Source organism: Microcaecilia unicolor, chromosome 1, assembly GCF_901765095.1.
Source record: "Microcaecilia unicolor chromosome 1, aMicUni1.1, whole genome shotgun sequence".
Lineage (NCBI taxonomy): Eukaryota > Metazoa > Chordata > Amphibia > Gymnophiona > Siphonopidae > Microcaecilia > Microcaecilia unicolor.
The window spans coordinates 438,868,072-438,889,823 of NC_044031.1; the positions used below are offsets into that span (position 1 = coordinate 438,868,072).

A 21,752-nucleotide genomic window follows, 5' to 3' on the forward strand; every position below is an offset into this window, starting at 1 on the left:
TGAGTTTGGGTTCTCTCAAGGCTTTTATTCTGACAGTATTTGCCAGTACCTAATAGTATCAGTGCCTTTTTCCCTCTTGCATCAGTCCCTACAGAATAATAAGTGATCCCCACCTGAAAATGCCTGAGATTTTCAGGGTGGTCACTAGCATGCAAACACACACACATGCTAATCTTAATAAAGTTGTCCAGTTAACTTTCAGTCAACAAAACCTTTTGAAAGTGGACCTCAATATATTGTGGCATACAGTTCCACTGTTATAGTAGTGTTGGTGAACTGGCATGAAGTAAAGGGGTCTCCTGTTAAAGGGTAGAGTTTGAGATGCCCAGGATGATACATGGGCGTTCCAAGAGACTTGCAGACATTTGAGGGGGTTTGTATTGTGTGTGTGTGTGTGTGTGTGTGTGTGTGTGTGTGTAGGTGTATGTGTGTGTATGGAGGGTTCCACATTAGGAGTCACTGACCAGGAAAGGGATCTAGGAGTCATGGTTGATGATATATTGAAACCTCCAGTGTGTGATGGCGGCTAAAAAAGCAAACAGAATGTTAGGTATTATTAGAAAAGGAATGGGAAACAAAAATGAGGATGTTATAATGCCTTTGTATTGCTCCATGGTGCGACCACACCTCGAATATTGGGTTCAATTCTAGTCACCGCATCTCAAAAAAGATATAGTGGAAATAGAAAAGGTACAGAGAAGGGCGATTAAAATGATAAAGGGACTGGGACGACTTCCCTATGAGGAAAGGCTAAAACGGATAGGGCTCTTCAACTTGGAGAAAAGACAGCTGAGGGGAGGTATTATAGAAGTCTATAAAATAAAGAGTGGAATGGCATGGGTAGATGTAAATCAATTGTTTACTCTTTCCAAAATTACTAGGACTAGGGGACATTCAATGAAGCTACAAAGTAGTACATTTAAAATGAATCAGAGAAACATTTTCTTCAATCAACGTGTAATTAATCTCTGGAATTCGTTGCCAGAGAATGTAGTGAAGGCAGTTAGCTTAGTGGAGTTTAAAAAAGGTTTGGACCATATCCTAAAGGAAAAGTCCATAGACCATTATTAAAATGGACTTAGGGAAACCCCACTGCTTATTTCTAGGATCAGTAGCATAAAATTTATTGTACTTTATTGGGATCTTGCCAGGTACGTGTAACCTGGATTGTCCTCTGTTGGAAACAGGATGCTGGGCTTGATGAACCTTTGGTTTTTCCCAGTATGGCAATACTTATGTACTTATGTGATAGACATGGGGAAGCCACTGTTTGCGTTGGGGTTGGTAGCATGGACTGTTGCTACTAACTGGATTTCTGTCAGAAACTTGTGACATGGATTGGCCACTGTTGAAAGCAGGACACTGGGCTAGATAGACCATTGGTTTGACTCATTGTGGCTATTCTTATGTTCTTATTCTTCCAATCAAGATTCCCTCCAACCTCCAGGTCCACTGTCATAATGGCAATGGTTGATATAATATTTGGCATTTGCATATCCATCAGTGGATGATTGCTGTTTTCTCCCTTTACCATCTGAGTCAAATGACCCTCCAATGCTGCATCCCATACAGTAGTTGAGTGGAGAGGTTGGCTTCTACATTTGGGGCTTAAGGTGACTCATGAGCCAATGGAGAGAGCTTGGAAATCCCTCCTCCGAAGTCACGCCAAGTGGCCTGCTTTCTGAAGTTGAAGGAGCCATGACTAACTAAGGATTCTACTGGACCCACAGTCCTTGCCGAAGCAGAAGAGTTAATGGCTTTATTGGTAACATTTTTTTCTTTTCCCTTTCGCAATCAAGGTAAGAAAGGTGAAAATTAAAGAAAATAGTAAAAAGCAAACGAGAAGCTCCTCAGCAAACTAAGCTGCATCCACCATCTTGTTCTGTCTCCTTGTATATCTACACTCTTTGTGAGAGTCAGAACCTCCTTTAAATAGCCAGATGGTATTCTGCTGAGAGCAATCTTTGATTGAGGAAAATGTAACATATGTACATTCTTACTCCTAAGAGAATTCTCAAACAGCTTTAATTTATGATGAATGAGGAAACTTTAAACACCTGATGCCTGCAAAAAGGAGAGTATTAATTCCATCTTCTGGACATGCCCATCTAAGGGAAACTTATTATGAAGCTCTTCCAGCTCAGGAACAGCCTGATGGGTAAATGTGCAGAGCTGAAAATCAGTATCAGCCAAAACTGGTCAATATTTTTAACCACCTTCCAAATATCCAGGAGTGTTATTTCATGAGCTGGAAGTTCACTTCCAAATGAAACAATGGGTCCCTTTTACTAAACTACAGTAAACACTAATGCATGCTTACTGCAGGTTAAGATCCACTTTGCGGTGTGCCCTCAGGTGTCTTGCAGTAGTTTTTGGATTGGTGCACACAGCCCATGTGCTAGAAAATACTTTTTATTTTTTAGTTCTGAAAGCATGTTTTTGGACGAAGAGTAGGCATGCCCAGCGCTAATCGCTTTGCATAGCTACATCACCGCATGATAACTGATTAGCATGTGGTTAGCGCAGGAATCCTTACCACCTAGAAAACAGGTGTTGGTAAGGAATCCCACCCTAATGACCATGCGCTAATTGGGAAATTATCACATAGCCATAAATTGGGGAAATAGGAAATGTGGCCATTTTATAGCTGTGCAAAAAATGGCCTCAGCATAATGAAACTCATGTGCTTGTCATAGCACACACCACTTGTTTTTTTTTTTTACCACAGCTTAGTAAAAGGGTCCCAATATCAGGTAAGGTTACTACTTTATGCATCATAACACTCTTTGACCTTCTTGGTAAATCCATCACAGTCCAGCAGCAATATCATCTAAGCCAGAGGTCTGCAAAGGCCCCATGGAGTGGAATAGGATGGGTTCTGTTTGAGGAGATTAAACAAGTTCCTTCTTGAAAGGATATCTCTATTTCCTTCCCAGAAGGCAGGCTAGTTACTGACTAGCTGATATTCAGGTCAGGGTTTTTTAAATGCTGACTGCCGTGGACAGATTTAGCTCCACATACTCAATGCTGGGTAATGTCCAGGCACCAGTATTCAATATCAGGGTCTAAATAAATTTATGAAAGCTGCCATGGCTTACGTGGGTCCTGGATGATATTCAGCAGGGATCCCCATAAGATATGTAGCCCCAGGATGAATATTGGCTGGGACCCACATAAGATACCCTCTGCATGTACAAATCCCATGTCCCCCTGCCTCTTAATCCTGATTCCTTCTCTCTCCCACCCTGCACATATTTAATGGATACCCAAGGCCCCCATTCCTGCCCCAACCTCCACCTCTATAGGTCCCCTCAAGTTCTATTTGTAAATACCTGGTGGTCCAACGGAGTCATATTATTGTTATTTATTACATTTGTATCCCGCGCTTTCCCACACATGGCAGGCTCAATGTGGCTTACACAGTAACAATAAATATACAATTTGTAGTAAATGTAATAATAATGGGGTTAACGGATAAGTAAATTGAACATAGGCGGAATTAGGTGTAGAATTAATTTGAACATAAGAGAAATTAGGTGTGGAAGGAAATGGGCGTTAGGAGGTAGGCGTAGGAAGATGAAGAGGAAAAGATTAGGGATAGCAATAAGGATTAAGGAAAACATGGACAATAGAAACACTCGTTGGTAAGAATCATGTGGGCGCGCTTTAGTTAGTTGAATTGTTAGGGTAGGCTTTCTTGAAAAGATGGGTCTTCAGTGCTTTTCTGAAGGGCAAAATGCCATTGATTGTTCAGATTGGTCTTGGTAGAGCGTTCCAAAGCTGGCTACCCAGAAAGGAAAAGTTGGATCCATAGAAGGATTTGTACTTGATACCGTTACAGTTGGGAAGGTGCAAATTAAGGTAATTATGTGAAGATATCAAACTGTTCCTGGTTGGGAGGTCGATAAGGGTATTCATGTAGGTAGGGGCTTCTCCATGTAGTATCTTGTAAATCATAGTGTGAACTTTAAAATTAATTCTTTCTCTGATGGGGAGCCAGTGAAGCTTCTCTCTGAGAGGTGTTGCGCTATTAAATCTTGACCTGCCGAAAACAAGTCTGGCTGCCGTGTTTTGGGTAGTTTGGGGCTTTTTCAATATTAGAAACTTACATCCTAAAAATACACTGTTGCAGTAATCAGCGTGAGTGAGTCCAGGTGCAGGTGGACTGTGTGTGCAGTGTGCATGTTTTAATCAGAGTGGCCTTTATGAGGCTAAAGCAGGCCGTCCTGATGGCCACTGACTCCTGCCCATCACAGTAGCTAGTGTAAAATGGCTGCCATAAACTTTTAAGATGTTAGCAGCCCAATGTTGCAAGGGAGACGAATCATGGAGATTGTGTGGTTGATAACCAGTAACGTTATTCATTTACTGCTAGGGTTAATAACTTGTCTTTTATTCACCTTTAAGTGACCTCGAATTTGATTATGATCATTTCAGCTAGAGACTGAAATATATCAGTGTTAGTGTACTGAAGGCCTCAAAGCTGTTTATTATAGTTGATGAGACTGATTCTGACATTTTTCTTGCCATGACAAAAAATAGGAAAGAAAATGCATAATGGGGTGTTGTTGTACGCTATCATATGTCATGGGAAAGAAATTTGAAAAATCCTACTACTTTGTATAGAAAGCCCTGTTTTCTCTTTTATGACTGAAGTCATTTTAAAGAGAGTACCTCTTGCTTTGCTGAACTTGGCACTCAACTTAGTGAATGTGCTTGAGCAAAGCCTACATCATATGTAACCAGCCTGTCACTATCACCTATAATCTTCCTATTTTGTATCATGTTCATATCCTCAAATCAACTTAAGCAAACACACATATTACACCTACATGCAAGTTTTTTCTACAAAGACCATGAAATCATGATCACACGATTTATTTATGTTATAGTTCTCAAGAATACCTGATCTATAATTTTCCAATGCAAATTAATTGTAGCCATGTAAGAATATTAAAAACACCTGAATGACATTAATCATAGAGATGTCAATCTCAAGCGATTACTCTGTGTGGAGAAAGAAAAAATCATCAAGTACCAAGGAATGCAATCTGAGACCAAAAAAATGTGGCAGAAAGATACAAAAACAATTTCCATGTCTTTGGGTGGACCAGACTTGATAAAAAATAATTTCCAAGCATACCTGGATAGGTTGCCTATTCATATTACATCTTACGAACTCTAGAGGAAAACAAACATTACTTTTATTTCACTTTGTTTCAGGAATAACACACACTATTCTCGACAAGTGAAGAAGCATGAGGAACACGACTCATAGAATTCTTTCCAATCCCAATATGTGTGTGGGTATTGGTGTGTATGTGTATTGTCCCTTTGTGTGTTTGTGACATGGAAGAAGAAGGGTAGAAATTGTCTGAATGAAACAGTACCCAAACATTGGGCCCCTTCACCAAGCTGTTGTGCGTGCTTTTGACGCGTCGAGGTCTCCTTTTACCTCAGTGGGTAAAAGGTGGATCTTGCTTTTCTGCAGGAAATGGCCATGTGGCAAGTAAAGCACTTGTTGCATGGCCATTTTGCGGTGAGCCCTTAGTGTCACTCATTGAGGTGGGAGTAAGGGCTCCCACGCTAACACAGCAGTAACTGGACAGCATGCAGCACTGCCTGATTACCACTGGGTACACATCGGCGCTACAAAAATAAAAATATTTTTGTAGCACCGGCTATGACGGAGCACTGGGGGTGGGAAGTACTGCCAGGCTGCTATAATAGCCCGGTGGTACTTCCTTTCCAGTGAGCGGTAAGCCTGTGTTCAGCTTATTGCTGCTTTGTAAAAGGGGCCCATTGTGTAGGCTTAGAAACAATAATAAAATAAAACAAAGTGTGAAAAGATATCAAACCACTAGAAGTCACTGTCAATAGATTTCAAAGAATGGATTTTCAAGTTTGACAACAGTTGTGTTATCATCCTGTTGCAACAGGTATGGCTATGTATCTATAGTATATATAGAAAACAGTGTTCTGATAAATATACAGTTCAGTCCTTAGGAATTTTCAAACAAGAAAATGAAATGCCAATATGAATCATTAGGAGTCAGCTTAGAAAATAGGTGTGTGGCAGAAATGGGGGCTGCACGTTGGACAAAGCATTCTGATCATACCTCATAGAGGGCCCCTGTTACTAAACTGTGGCAAAAGGGGGCCTGCACTGGTGTCAGCACATGTTTTTCATGTGCACTGAGGCCCCCTTTTACCAGAGCAGGTAATAGGGAAGTCTCTCTTTCCTGCAGGAAATGGCAGTGTGGCAAGTAAAGCACTTACCATGCAGCCATTTTTTTTTGGGGGGGGGGGGATGGTTGCCTGTGTAACATGATTCCAGGCTTCTTTCTGCATATGTAGGGAATCCAACAGTGAGAGATTATTAGCAAGTTCAACAGCACGTTTATCCTTGCCAGTCTGGTCATCCATAACGCTTATCAGACGACGTAGCACAAGAGCCCGATAATGTTGTTTGAAATTGGCTATTATGCCCTGATCCATAGGTTGGATCAGAGAGGTAGTGTTTGGTGGCAGGAAGACCACCTTGACGTTAGACAGCCTGACATCATCCCTGTGTGCAGCACAATTATCACAAAGCAACAAAATCTGACGCCTTTGTGCCCACATTCTAGTGTCTAACTTCTTTAGCCACTGCTTCCAAATTTCCCCAGTCATCCATGAATTTGTGTTAGCCTCATATGGCACAGGAAGTCACTTAAGTTTCTTGAAGCAACGGGGCTGTTTGCTCTTTCCAGTGATGAGGGGTTCCAACTTCTCACTCGCATCCATATTGCAGCAAAGGAGGATCGTCAGTCGGTCCTTCGACGTTTTACCTCCAGTAGTTCGACATGTTTGAATGCAAGTGTTCCATGAGGAATCGCTCGCCAGTAGAGACCGTTTTCATCAGCATTGAAAATGTCACGAGGTGCAAACTTGTTCAAGATAGTGGGAAGAACTGAAACAACCCAAATTTCAGCACCAAAGTCATCAGCGTCTTGTTTCTCACCATGCTGTTTCTTGAATTTTATGTTGTTCCTCTCCTTCCATCTTTCCAACCATCCAACAGTGGCTTTGAATTCAGTTAGTCCAAGACTTTCAGCTAGCTGGTTAGCTTTCTTCATAAGCAGTGGTCCACTGGCAGGAAACTGTCTGCTCCTGACTCGAGAAAACCACCGAAGAAGAGCATCTTCTACCTCCTCAGCTTTTCCCGCCCGTTTTTGTTTCCGCTGTGGATTTGTATTGTTTTGCCAGTCTTCCTAAGCTGGTCTTTCTGCTTCAAGACACGTGAAATTTGATTGGGATTGACACCATATTCTTTAGCAATAGATGCTTGACTTGGTTTGTTTTCTAATTTTTTAAGAACTTCTATTCGTTCAGCCAGTGTTAAAGTCTTACAGTTCCACTGCCAAGACGATGACGACCCCAGTGTACACTCTAACAACATTTTTTCGCTTATTCTGCCTGTGGCAGTTAAAGGAGCGGTAAATTTCAAATCTTGTTGGTTGTCACGCGACAGGAACTGAGTTTGATTCCCACTTCAGGCAGAGGCAGCTCCTTGTGACTCTGGGCTAGTCACTTAACCCTCCATTACCCCAGGTACAAATAAGTACCTGTATACAATATGTAAGCCGCATTGAGCCTGCCATGAGTGGGAAAGAGTGGGGTTCAAATGTAACAAAAAAACCTCAGCTGATATGGGTGTGGGGGAAGCTAATGGAAGGAGAATGATTGGTTGTGAGCGCAGAAGCCAGGGATTGATTAGGCAGGTGGGAAGGAGTCCCAGAGGAGAGAAGCAGCTGCAGGCTGAAAACCCTTGGGTAAGAGAGGTCCCTAAAGTACTGAAGCAGGCTGAAATCCCTTGGGTTTGAGGAAGTCCCAAAAGTATTTGCAGGCTGAAAATCCTTGGGTAAGGGAGGTCCCTAAAGTATTGAATTTACCAGTGAAGCTTATGCAGGGTAAAATCCCTTGGGTATAAGGAGTCCCTAAAGTATTTAACTCTCCTGAAGGTAAAGAGAGTAGAAGGTAGAAACTGCTGCTTTGTGATTTAACTGTGATGATGAATTGAAGGAACTGCTTCTATTTGGAATTGAACTACTGTTTATTGTGCACTGGATAAAGAGCCCAGACTGGAGCTGACTGTGAGCCTGTACTGAATCCTGATATGTGCTGATAGCCTACTGCTTAAAGGGGACTATTTGCCACACACTTTCAGGTGGCTTACATGTGCTTAAGATTGAAGGTGAATGCTGCTGTTGGAACTGTGTATCAGGTCTACTAGAAACCTGCATGCAATAAAGTCTTTAAGATTGAAGTTGCGGGTGGACATTTATTTCTTGACTGTACCAGGAGCCTGTGGCTGGAGGAGATTGTTCTATCCTTGGCTGCACCTAGAGGTACCTGGTTACTATATATGCTTATACTAACCCACACCTCCTGAATAATACTGTTGGGGCAATTCTATAAATTTGCACTTCACTTTAGGTGCTCCATGCTGTGTGCTTTCCGCTAATTCTATAACAGCATATCAATAGCAGGTGTGAGTATATATAGATAAATTATTGGGGTTTAAATATGTTCTCTAAGATGCATTACTCCTTTCAGTAGCCTTTTTCTAACACAGAATAGAAATATGTATATTCTTTCCAAAATGGGAGTGAGTCAATCACCTTGAGGGTAATTTTATAACTACATTAACTCTCAAATTCTATAAATGGTGCTAAAAATTGTGCCTGCAAATTGAGTGTGCAATTTAATTGACTAATGGGCCAAATAGCAATGAATATTGGGTTCTAACAATCAATTATCTGTGCTAAATGGCATCATTTCAAATTCAAGCACTCATATTTATGTGCCTGGATCTGTGTGTAATTTTTATGTGTGGCTTCAAAAAGGGGTGTGGCCATGGGGCGGTCATGGGTGGATCAAGGGCATTCCTGTAATTTAAGCACACTGTTATAGAATAAGGAGGATCCACGCCTAATTTAGGTGTAACAATTACTACAGGGTTTAGTTGGTGTAAATTTAGGTATTTTTCAATAAATGGTCCTTAAACTCTGAGCGCCATTTATAGAATGGCACTTAGCGTGTTTTTTAATCGGCACAGATTTTTGTTCAGTGCCGTTTTTAGATTTCAGTCTTAAGTGAACAGGAAGGAGCCTGTTTTTGTGCTGCTTTTAAAAGATACGTGGAGGAAAATAATCGAACGGGGCGCCCAAGTTTTCCTGAGGATGTTCTCGCAGGATGTCCCTGCGAAGGGGCAGGGAAGCCCGTATTATCAAAACAAGATGGGCGGCCATCTTTCGTTTCGATAATACGGTCGGGGACACCCAAATCTCAACATTTAGGTCGACCTTAGAGATGGTTGTCCCCGATTTTCGATGATAATGGAAACCAAGGACGCCCATCTCAGAAACGACCAAATCCAAGCCATTTGGTCATGGGAGGAGCCAGCATTCGTAGTGCACTGGTCCCCTCACATACCAGGAGATCAACCAGGCACCCTAGGGGGCACAGCAGTGGATTTCAGAAAAAGCTCCTAGGTGCATAGCTCCCTTACCTTATGGGCTGAGCCCCCCAAACCCCCTCAAAACCTACTCCCCACAACTGTACAACAATACCATAGCCCTTAGGGATTAAGGGGGGCATCTACATGTGGGTACAGTGGGTTTGTGGTGGGTTTTGGAGGGCTCACATTTACCACCAGAAGTATAACAGGTACGGGAGAATGGGTCTGGGTCTGCCTACCTGAAGTGCACTGCAGTACCCACTAAAACCGCTCTAGGGACCTGCATACTGCTGTCATGGAGCTGGGTATGATATTTGAGGCTGGCATAGAGGCTGGAAAAATATTTAATTTTTTTTTAGGTTGGGAGGGGGTTAGTGACCACTGGGAGTGTAAAGGGAAGTTATCCTTGATTCCCTCCGGTGGTCATATGGTCATTTAGGGCACATTTTTGTGGCTTGGTCGTAAAAAAAAAGGAGCAAGTCGGCCAAGTGTTCATCATGGACGCCCTTCTTTTTTCCATTATCGGCTGTGGACGCCCATGTGTTAAGCACGCCCCAGTCCCGCCTTCGCTATGCTTCCAACATGCCCCCATGAACTTTGGTTATCCCCATGATGGAAAGCAGTTGATAATGCCCAAAATCGGCTTTCGATTATGCCGATTTGGGTGACCCTGTGAGAAGGATGCCCATCTCACGATTTGTGTCGAAAGATGGGTGCCCTTCTCTTTTGAAAATAAGCCTGATAGTAGTCTATATGATTTTATAAAATCATAGCACAAATCTGGCAGCAATAGTGCCTCCATTCAAGAAGCAGACATTATACCTGCTTGAGAGCAAGTGCAAGTGTTTACATGTACATTATGAGTGTATACTCATATTTTTTTAAATGCTTCTTTAATTTAAGACTTCGCCTATGCTCCAACCAACTCTGCCCCATGTATGTCTAATAAACAAGCACAAGCTGGATTGCAACACAAGTAGTATAAGATATGATCTAACTTTATAACATCCCATTTAGCCACATAAAACAGTCTTTTACATGTAAAATTGTTTATAAAATTTTCTCCTCTACAATTTGAGACACTTCTAACATTATCTGCTGGATTCTATATATGAGGTCCAGATTTTGGCACACTTCCAAGATGTGCATGCAACTTAATTAACTAATGAGCCATTAATAAGCAATAATTGGATAACATCCAATTATTGCCATTAATTGGCACCAATTTGGCTTTGCACATGCATCTGGCTGCACCTCGCGCACCTCAGGTCACCCCGCCTGCCCGAGCTCCAGTCCGTCCTTCCATCCTCCCTCCCAACGAATCCGATGCGTGACGGCGGCGTGGTGGGGGCGGTCCGCCCCCCTGATGTCAGCGGGTGGGGGGGGGTGCTCCGAGTCGCTGCTCTCCTGTCACTCCTGTCTCCTGCCTTTAAAAATGCAATTTGGAAGCGCCGAAGACAGTGACAGGCAGCTCCTCGCGTCTGCCCACTCTGCTACTAAAATCTGTTCGACGTCATTGGGCCTTCCCACATTGAGTCCCGCCTTCCTCTGAGGTAATTTCCAATTACCGCGAGGGCGGGCAGGACTCAATGTGGGGAAGGCCCGAACGACATCAAAGAGATTTTTAGTAGCAGGGCAGACGCGAGGCACTGCCTGTCACTGTCTCTCTGATGTTTCCAAATTGTTTTTTTAAAGGCAGTGAGGGTGGTGGGCGGCAGAATGGAGCTCAGCTTGTAGGTGGGTCGGGGGGGGGAGGGACTCAGATGGGAGAAGGGTGGGGCGGGTGTTCTCAGGTGGGGGAAGGGTAGGGTGGGGTTCTCAAATGGGGAGGTGGAGAGGGGGTTCACGGATGGGAGAAGGGGTGGGGAGGGGGGTTCTTGGATGGTTGAAGGGGACGGGTGGGGAGGGGACTGGGGTTCTTGAATGGGATAAGGGGACTGAGGTGGGAGGGGTATTCATGGATGGGAGAAGGGGTGGAGAGGGGGATGGTTGAAGGGGAATGGGGTTGGGATTCTCAGATGGGAGAAGAGGACAGGTAGGGAGGGGACTGGGGTTCTTGAATGGGATAAGGGGACTGAAGTGGGAGGGGTATTCACGGATGGGAGAAGGGGGTGGGGAGGGGGTTATTGGATGGTTGAAGGGGACTGGGGTTGGGGAGGGGTCACGGATGGGAGCAGAGGACAGGTGGGGAGGGGGCTGGGGTTCTTGAATGGGATAAGGGGACTGAGGTGGGAGGGGTATTCACAGATGGGAGAAGGGGTGAGGAGGGGGTTCTTGGATGGTTGAAGGGGACTGGGGTTGGGGAGGGGATTCTCGGATGGGAGAAGAGGACAGGTGGGGAGGGGACTGGGGTTCTTGAATGGGATAAGGGGACTGAGGTGGGAGAGGTATTCACGGATGGGAGAAGGGGTGGGGAGGGGGTTCTTGGATGGTTGAAGGGGACGGGTGGGGAGGGGACTGGGGTTCTTGAATGGGATAAGGGGACTGAGGTGGGAGGGGTATTCACGGATGGGAGAAGGGGTGGAGAGGGGGATGGTTGAAGGGGACTGGGGTTGGGATTCTCAGATGGGAGAAGAGGACAAGTAGGGAGGGGACTGGGGTTCTTGAATGGGATAAGGAGACTGAGGTGGGAGGGGTATTCACGGATGGGAGAAGGGGGTGGGGAGGGGGTTATTGGATGGTTGAAGGGGACTGGGGTTGGGGAGGGGGTCACGGATGGGAGAAGGGGATGGGTGGGGAGGGGACTGGGGTTCTTGAATGGGATAAGGGACTGAGGTGGGAGGGGTATTCACGGATGGGAGAAGGGGTGGGGAGGGGGTTCTTGGATGGTTGAAGGGGACTGGGGTTGGGGAGGGGATCACGGATGGGAGAAGGGGGTAGGGAGGGGGTTCTTGGATGGTTGAAGGGGACGGGTGGGGAGGGGACTGGGGTCCTTGGATGGTAGAAGGGGACTGTCACTGGGGTCTGAGATGAGGCCATATGGGGCCTGGGGCTGGTGGGAAAATGGGGCATGCATGGGTCATGTGGGAGAATGGTTCTGAAAAGGGGGCCCTAATACAAGGCATGTGGATAAAGGGGGCTGGAACTGGGGGCTGAAAAGGAGGGTAGGTGGGATAAGGGGGCTAGTACTGGGACTGGAGGCTGAAACTAGGGGCTGAAAAGGGGACAGGGAGAAGTGGTTGGGGGGCTGAAGCTCGGGACTGGTTGGGTAGTGGGGCTGGAACTGGGGGCTGAAAAAAAGGGGCGGAGAGAGGGGCATATCCTGGATGGGGAGTGAGAGGGAGGGCAAACCCTGGATGGATGGCAGAGGGAGGGCAAATGGTGGATTGAAGGGGCAGAGAGAGAGAGAGCAGACAGTGGATGGAAGGGATAGAAAGGGCAGACAGTGAATGGATGGGGGGAGAGAGAGGGCAGACAGGGGCAGATGGTGGATGGATCATGGAAGGGGCAGAGATAGAGGGCAGATGTGGATGGAAGGAGCAGGGAGAGAGAGCAGACATTGGATGGAGGTGACAGCAGAGAGGGCAGACACTGGATGGCAGAGAGAGACCGAAGACAGATGCTAGATGGAAGGAAGACAGTGAAAAGAAGATGAGGAAAGGAGAAACCTGAGACAACAAACTGTAAATAAAATATATATTTTTTATTTTTTTGCTTTAGGATAAAGTAGTATTGTAGATGTGTTAATAAATGTTTATAATATAGAACATGTAAACAAGGTAATCTTTTGATTGGACTAATTTTAATACATTTTAGTACATTTTGTCTAACTTTCGGAGAACAAAACCCCCTTCCTCAGGTCAGGATAGGATACTGTAACAGTACTATACTATATTGACCTGAGGAAGGATGTTTTGGCCTCTGAAAGCTAAATCTATTAGTCCAATAAAATGGTATTATTTTATTTTTTATATTTGTTTTATTTCTATTTGTTAATTTGTAAAGTGGTGATTGGTATTTGTTAGGTTTTTTTTTCAAATTTACATCTGCTGTCTTTATATTTTGCACAGTACTAGGGGACATTTTCTGTTTCTGTGGTGTTGCATTGTATGCAGAGTCTGGCATCTTGGGGGTTCAGTTTAATTTTTGTCTAAATAGAAAGTTTTAATATTACTACTTATTCTATCGTGGATTAGGGTGTATCTGTGTTTGTGAAAAAGACATGGCTTTCACTTGGCATTGACTGTGCAGGATCGACGACGATCTGTACTATTCTGTCTGGTTTCATTTTACAATAGGTGAATTGATGCTCTAGTGCTCACTGTAGTGTTGTAAGATGTTTTTCATTTCTTTGTGTGATTTAGTAGAAATGACTGCTTATGGTATGGTAGAATTGCTCTATAGGTCCTGAGTGTTTTGTATTCTCGGCATACCTAGTACTGGATTTTGGAGGGGGATGTTAAAAAATGACTGGGAGGGAGGGAGGGGGGCCTTGGAGCTGGGAGGGAGGGAGGCCCTGGAGCTGGGGGCCTTGGAGCTCGGAGGGAGCGGCCTGGGAGCTTGGAGGGAAGGGTGGCCGGCCCTGGAGCTATGGAGGGGGCAGAGCTAGGGGGCGGGGCTAGGGTGGGGCCCCATCAAATTGGTCTGCATAGGGTCCCGCACTTGCTAAGACCGGCCCTGCTAATAGACAAGTGAACGGTCGGTCCGATAGGGGCAGCCCTTGGATGATAGCGAGACCTTTGGGCTGGCAGCCTGAAGGGAATATGCACTTACTGGAAGCCTGGCCCGAATGGTATTGAAGTACATTAGGAGTGTGAAATCCACTCTGTGTTCTAATTGAGCTGCAGGACAGGTATGAGAGTTAAGCACTTGTGTTAACCCAGAAATTGTGTATTGCTTATGAAAGCATTATGAACTATGATTGAACTGTATGAAGACCAATTCAGTGGAAACCATCAGTTAAGAGTTAATAAACGTTCCAGTTCTTTTAATCCTCTGAGTATTGTGTGGTTCCTGAGTGGATGAGCTGACGGAACCAGAGTGAGTAAGTGATAATAACATGCTGTGACTCTGGAGCCCCCTCTAACCGGGGATAGCAGGACTGGGTTACACTAACAGCAGAGATATCTCTGAACAACTCTTGTTCTTTGAAGATGGAAAAGTTATGAGTTGAAGAAGCAGACCCAATGCTTGTGGGTAATTTTCCAGAAGCAAAAATCAAAGCTAAAATACCAGCAGGTTTACAGCAGCACAGACTGTTTTCACAATTCCCTTTATAATGAATCAGATCTTACTGTTTCTTCTGAATATGTCAATGTTTTCTTTTTTGAATTGAAGGTATACTGGGATAGCATAATGCTACTTAAGAACATCCTTTAGAGGACAAAGACTTTGCTGGTAAAAAAAAAATGCCTTATCTGGAGCAGCAGAAAGTCTGAAGAGATGAGTAAAAGCTCTACCTAACATATATTATTGCTGTAACAAACTAGGGGCTCCTTTTACAAAGTAGAGCTCCCAATTAGTGGCATGCTGAATGCGAAGAAGTCCATTCAATTCCCATGGGCTTCCTCCCATTCAATGGACGCTAATTGGCAGTGCCGCTTTGTAAAAGGAGCCCTAAATTTATGTATTTTTTATTAGCTTGATGTCAGAGGCACAGACGTGCTATTTTGTCTGGCTCTCACATGTAGAATAATAACCACTATCAATACTGCTGTGCTTGAAAGAAAAGAAAGTTATTGTACAGGAAGTATAGAAAGATAGGACATGTGGCTCAATTTGTTTGACAATTGATAATATGAGAATGGTGTAGTATAACTCATTCAAAAAAGTAAAGTTAGAGAAACATGCCATTTGTATTTGACTAATAACATCTTCCTAATTAGCAATTAGTTTTGAATTCTGGTGTAATATGTTATGTATTTTATAATTCTGTTGAGTGCATCTTTCCATACTCACCTGCTTTAAAATAATAAGTCCTTCCTGGGTGAGGTTGTTGGTAATTATGCCAAATGTCGATGGATTTCCTTCAATGATATAGTCCATTTCTGCATTTTCTCCTATGTCACTGTCATCAGCCATTATAGTGCCTATATAAGCACCTACTGGTGTATTTTCCCAAAAAGACAAATGATACAGCTCTTCAAGAAAATAAATAAACAGATAAATAAATATACTCTCTACTGTCTACTAAACTGTGCAATATAGCCAATTCCATTTGTTGTATGTTATAAACATATTATTGCATGTTTTTGTCTTAAATGTGTCTTCAAATTCTTCATTCTAGTTTTTAAAAATTATGCATTCATATATGAGAAAGATTATTATGTCAAACTTTGCAATAAACCATGGCTTTTGCAATTAAAATAGAATTTTTGATTTTTACCTGTCTTATACATGCGTGCATATAAGTAAGCACATATGCCAACAATTCACATTATTATTTATTTATTAGGATTTATTTACCGTCTTTTTGAAAGAATTCACTCACGGCGGTGTACAGTAAGGTATATTAAAAGTAAGAAGCCAGTAAAAGAATCCTTTTTTTCTTGTATCCCTGCAGCTGATTTGGTATACTGTCCTACAGCTAAATGATCACAGCCACCAACCAGGCCCCTTCCCTCCTCCTACCTTGCTTTAGAATAAAAAGCCATGTTCACCTTCAAGAAAAAGCAGTACAAAACCCTGGTTGAGTGTTCTCATACCCTGACCCCAAGAAATGTTAACATAAACTTACAGTGCTGGAGGAGGCAGGCTTGATTCTTAGTCACACCAACCTCAGCAGCATCACTTTAGAAAATGTTGCCAGATAATCCCTACTTTCAACATACCACTAGGGATAGCCAGTGTTATTTTCCAAGATGGAGCTTGTGGTCCCAGAGCAATAAGGTATTGACTCTGCCTCCTTAAGGATCCACACATTTGGGAAGTAAGACTGTGGGGAGAGAAGGAGGGCAGGGGGGTCCATCAACTTTTGGGATTTCTTTTTTTAAGTGGGTGAGATATTAAGTGTGTGGGGGTTTAGGACTAGATGCTATATATCACGCCTAAAAAATCCATGCTGAAAAAGATACGTCTAGGTGTATTCTATAAAGTATACCTAAATTTAGGCGTACTTTATAGAAAAAGCCTACTTTTCCACACAGATTATATAATACACAGAGCATCTGACCATATGACTAAATTTAGTCGTGGACAGTTACGCCAAGTAAAACTTGGTGTAAATCCTGATGCCTAAATTAGGTAAAGACCAGGTGTGTTCTGTAACAACACACATAGATTTGAGAAATGCCAATGACCCACCCATTCCACCCCCGTGGCCATGCCCCCTTTTCAACTAATCAACTTAGAATTTACGTATATCACATTATAGAATACACTTAGTTCTGCATGTAAATTCTAATTAATTCCAATTAGTGTCAATAATTGCTTGTTAAGTGGCAATTATCAGTGCTGATTGGCTTGTTAACTAAGTAAGTTACATGCACACATTCAGAATATGACTAGATTTGCACGTGCAGCTCATAGAATATGGGGGGGGGGGGGGGTTAGTGCGCAAACACTCTTCTGCCCTCATTTTACCTTGCATTAGAGGAGAGGGAGGGAAGGAATTTCTACCTCTCTGAGGTCTCTTTAAAGCATGTTCACAACTGTTCAAGGGGGCAAAATTGTGAACACATTTTGTGCTCAGGTGTGGCAACATTCAGTAATATTTCTTTGAAAGTTTTACTATAGATGCAGATGAGATAGAAGCTTATTTGCATCCATAACAAACATTTGCAAAACTCTGGCTGTTAACTTATGATATTATTGCAGGTTAGTGAATTGGCCTCCTAGGAAAGAGGCTTTGATTATAGCCTCCTTGTGTGTGTAAATCATTTCCTATAATGTTTGTGTGGAAAATTTAATTATGCTTCTTATGATGGTGTTTCTCTACAGTAATGATACCAATAATTGGTTTCCATAGCTTTGGAAATAGCTTTGAAAGTGAGAATATCCAAGGAAAAGGAGGAACCAAAACTCAAAAACCCTGACGTTGCTGGATTAGTGACCCCTAGGAAAGTGAAGGATAGCAGTGTTGCTTCCCTTTGAAGGGGTACAGAGATGTTCATCTGCCAATCAAACATAATGTCCTAGGAAATGTACTTTTTGCCCAGCGCCAAATTCAAGGAGACATCAAGGAGTTTTTACCAAGATTAATCAAGCCTACTGGCTATTACCAAATGTTGGCATGAATGTTACTGTTAGATTTTCCACTAATTGTATCAAAAGGTACATCATGGCTTTGGGAGAGAGGATGAAACAGATAGGTGTATATATGGTGTCCTCATCAATCTTCCATGTTGAGGGTAAAGGCCAAAGCAGAGAACCTTGCAACCTTTAGATGAATATATAGTTGTCCAGATGATGCCTCAAAATGGCCAACATAAAGATATGGGTCCCTCTACTACAGAATAACAATATGAATAGCAGGGTATGTATTTCTGCCAGACGAAGTTCCCACTATCAACTGGAACAACCTAACTACAACATCACAACAAACCAGAAACCAACACAACAACCAACAACAAAAAGGCATACTGGTCCCAAGTGCATACAAACGGGGAGAGTGTGTCTGATGCTACAATGGGTGATCATCTGGCATCCAGTGATCACCAGATGATGTAGTTCAATCTTAAGACACAGATGAAAGGAGTTAATTCAAAAGTGAAGGCTCTAGACCAGTGGTTCCCAACCCTGGTCATGGAGGCACCCCAGTCAGTCAGGTTTTCAGTATATCCACAATGAACCTTCATGATAGAGACTTACATGCAGTGGTGACAATGCATGTAAATCTCTCTCATGAATATTCATTATGGATATCCTGAAAACCTGACTGGCTGCGGTGCCTCCAGGACCAGGTTTGAGAACCACTGCTCTAGAGTAAGAAAAAAAAAAAAAGCAACCCTGTCGCAAGATAAGGGATCATCTCATTGAATTCTTAGCAAAACCGAAAGGAGCAATTTTAAAGGCACTTTTTTTTTTAGGAAAGTAGATAAATCTAAGAGGAAAAGAAATCTGTTTTGATTCTCAAAAATAGTAGCTTAAAAGGAAAGAATAATAAGTTAGCTTTCTTATACTACAAGAGATTGCAGAAACAGCACGAGAATCCGTAATATCTGGAAAAGCAAAGAGACACATGAAGTAGTCAGGAAATCAAAGATATAAAAGGAATAAAAACCAGTCATTATAGCATAATCTGTATGTCAGTGGGAGGGTGTTACAAAATATTTTTTAGATATGCTAGTGATAGGAGAAATTGCAAAAGTGGTGTTTAGAGGCTCAGTGGTGAAGAGGAGGAATATATAGAAACTTATGATGATAAAGTTGAATTGCTTAACAAATATTTTTATTCTGTGTTCACAGATGAAGAGCCAAGAGCTGGACTGTAGAAGACATACAGTAATAAGAAATGGATGTATGGTGGACCTAGATCAGTTTTCAGAAGATTGTGTTAATAGGAAGCTAGCTAAAATAATGAGTAGACAAACTAATGAGATTGGATAGGATGGTAATTCAGCAGAACGGAATAAAACTAACAAAGAAGGCATATTTATAAGAGACCAACATCTTGAATGAGCATACTAAAAGTTGATCCAAAACACTACATAACACACCAAGATGTTGCTCTCAAAGTGTGGAAAAAGGAAAGAACACGTAATGGATTAAAAAAAATAATTATAAGGATTGACGTCATCTTTTACCACACGCATTTACTAAAACAAAGCTTAAAAACATCACTTATCTTGAAATCTAACAAAAGAAAACTAAAATTAAAAACCGAGGCTTGGTAAATAAAAAAGACTTGAGGCAGAAGTGTGGCAAATATAAGATACCATGGGGCTCATTTTCGAAAGAGAAACACATACAAATCAGTATTTTCTTCTCAAAATGTCCAAATCAGTATTTTCAAAACCCATTTTGCAGACATTTATCAATGCAATTCATCAGTAGTGCATTCAGATCACAAGAGGGCATGTTGGGAGAGTTCTGAAGGTGGGATTAGGGCATGCCTAACACTTGGATGTTTCCCAATGTCACCAAAACTCTACTGTGCCCACATATAGGTGCCCCTTTCACCCATAAGGGCTATTGTAGTGGTGTATGGTGGGAGACAGTGGATTTTAGGTGGGTTTGGAGGGCTCAGGGGACAAGATAAGGGAGCAAAGGTGATATGTGTACCTAGGAGAATTTTTATGAAGTGCACGGAAGTGCCCTCTAGGGTACCCCATTGCTCTCCTGGGATGCCTGGGAGACCAGTCTACTACAAATGCTGGTTCCTCCTACATCCCAATGGCATGAATCTGTACGTTTTGCATGTGTTTATTTTTTTCAAAAATGGACCAAAAAAAAAACCCATCCAAAGCACAGTATTTTCAAAAAAAAGATAGATGTTTTCATTTTTCAAAAATGACCTTCTTTCCTATTTGGATTTTGGACATTTGCAAGTTACGTGCACAACTCAGTAAGCACATTCTATAATGAACTGTGCCTAAATGGTGAAGCACACAGTTCAGAATAAATGAGGCAGTTTAAAAGGGATTTACAGCAGGTTTTAATTTGTGTAAATGGGCGCGCACAGATTTAGGCATGATGATGTTGACTAAGCATATTCAGTATACCATGTGTAAATCTTACAGAATACACTTAGGCAAAACTGAGTTCCACACAGATTTTTTAGGCACCATATTATAGCATCTGGCCCTTTGTGCAAAACATCCAAAATCAGATTTAGACATGGTACTAAAAATGCCACTTCATGTCAATGAAAAATATATAATAAAACATATATATATATATACACACACACAAAACACATGCCTCATTTGGCCCTAAATGTGTAGAATCCCAGAATCCCTAACATAGGAGTCAATATACGGTATGAATAGATGCAAAAAGAAGTCAACAAAAATCAAAAGTGTCTCTCAAACTGACCCTATGCCCAAAACAAATGAGGCATCCTGGTAGATGTTCGAGAGATTTATGTAGCTTAGGTAATACATATATGATAGGTATTATTGGTGATTTGACTAAAAGTAATTCCCTTTCCTTTGGTAAAAGGAAACCATCAGTGGTGACAATCCTAACAATCTCTTCAATTACTTTCTTTAAATCTTCAGTAGGGTCAGATGGCAAGGGATAATAATATGTCCTATCCCTCAAATGCCACTCAATTTCTTTGACATAATCTATCCTATTCATGATGACAATCCCCCTGCCCTTGTTGCCAGGCCTTATAATGTTATGGTTTGTATTTAATGAGTCAATAGCTTCTTTGTTCTTTTTAGTTAAGTTGTAATACCAGGGGGTATCCACTTGGAAGGATTCCTTACTACAACTGATTCTATCAGTCTAGAAATTTGACCGGAAAAAGAATGAATAATTTGTATTTTCTGTACAAATTTTAAAAGATCAACACACATCTGAAAAGAATCATATGGAGGGGCATTTTCAAAAGAAACGTCTAAGAAGGTCATTTTCAAAAAAGATGGATGGATGTCTACCTTTTGTGTTCGAAAATACTATGGACATCCTGTGATTTGGACATCCTTTTTTGGGTCCATTTTCAAACAGAAGATATCCAAATGCAAGCTGTCCAAAACAGAGGAGGAGTGGATTAATGATTAGTGCAGTGGGCTTTGATCCTGGCAAAATGGCTTCAATTCCCACTGCTGCTCCTTGTGACTTTGGGCAAGTCAAATGCACAAGGGACATTTTTGGATACAACATCTAAGTCTGAATTTGGACTTTTTTTGTAAAACGTCCAAAATCAGAACAGGAAAGGTCATTTTCTACAAAAAAGTCTATCTTTTCCTTTTAAAAGTGCTATTTGGAATTTTTTTTTGTGATTTGGTGGAGTAAGGGGAGGGGATCCCCAAGTCCCTCCAGTGGTCATCTGGCAGAGGGGAAGCACAGCCCTACTAAACAACACATCGAAAGAGACAGGGACACAGCCCACACAGAACACAAAGGGTTACTCACTGCACAGGGGGACAGAAATCCTTTAAACAAACAAACAATGGAGATAACGCTCTCACTCAGCCCAGAGCCCCAGAGGCTGAACAATGCCCAGCCCCCACTAGCAAAGGAGCAGCTGGCCCTGATTACAGAGCTATGCACACACACGCAGCAGCAGCTAACCCAGAGGGAAGGAAAAGAAAAACACAAACACAGATCCCTGTCAGAACCCAGAGCACGTTCTAAGAGAAAACTATCCAGCTTTCCAGTTACCACCAAGTGTAAGTAACGCCAAAGCAGAGGGACTCGTCAG

At 42.4% G+C, this 21,752-nt stretch overlaps 1 protein-coding gene across 1 annotated transcript in view; it reads right to left on the reverse strand.

The window, feature by feature from the left end:
• CDH19 (cadherin 19) overlaps positions 1-21,752 on the reverse strand; it is a 225,734-nt gene that overhangs the window by 119,387 nt on the left and 84,595 nt on the right. Inside the window, 1 exon segment of the mRNA XM_030212600.1 lies at positions 15,401-15,582. Coding sequence (XP_030068460.1) covers positions 15,401-15,582 — 182 coding nt within the window.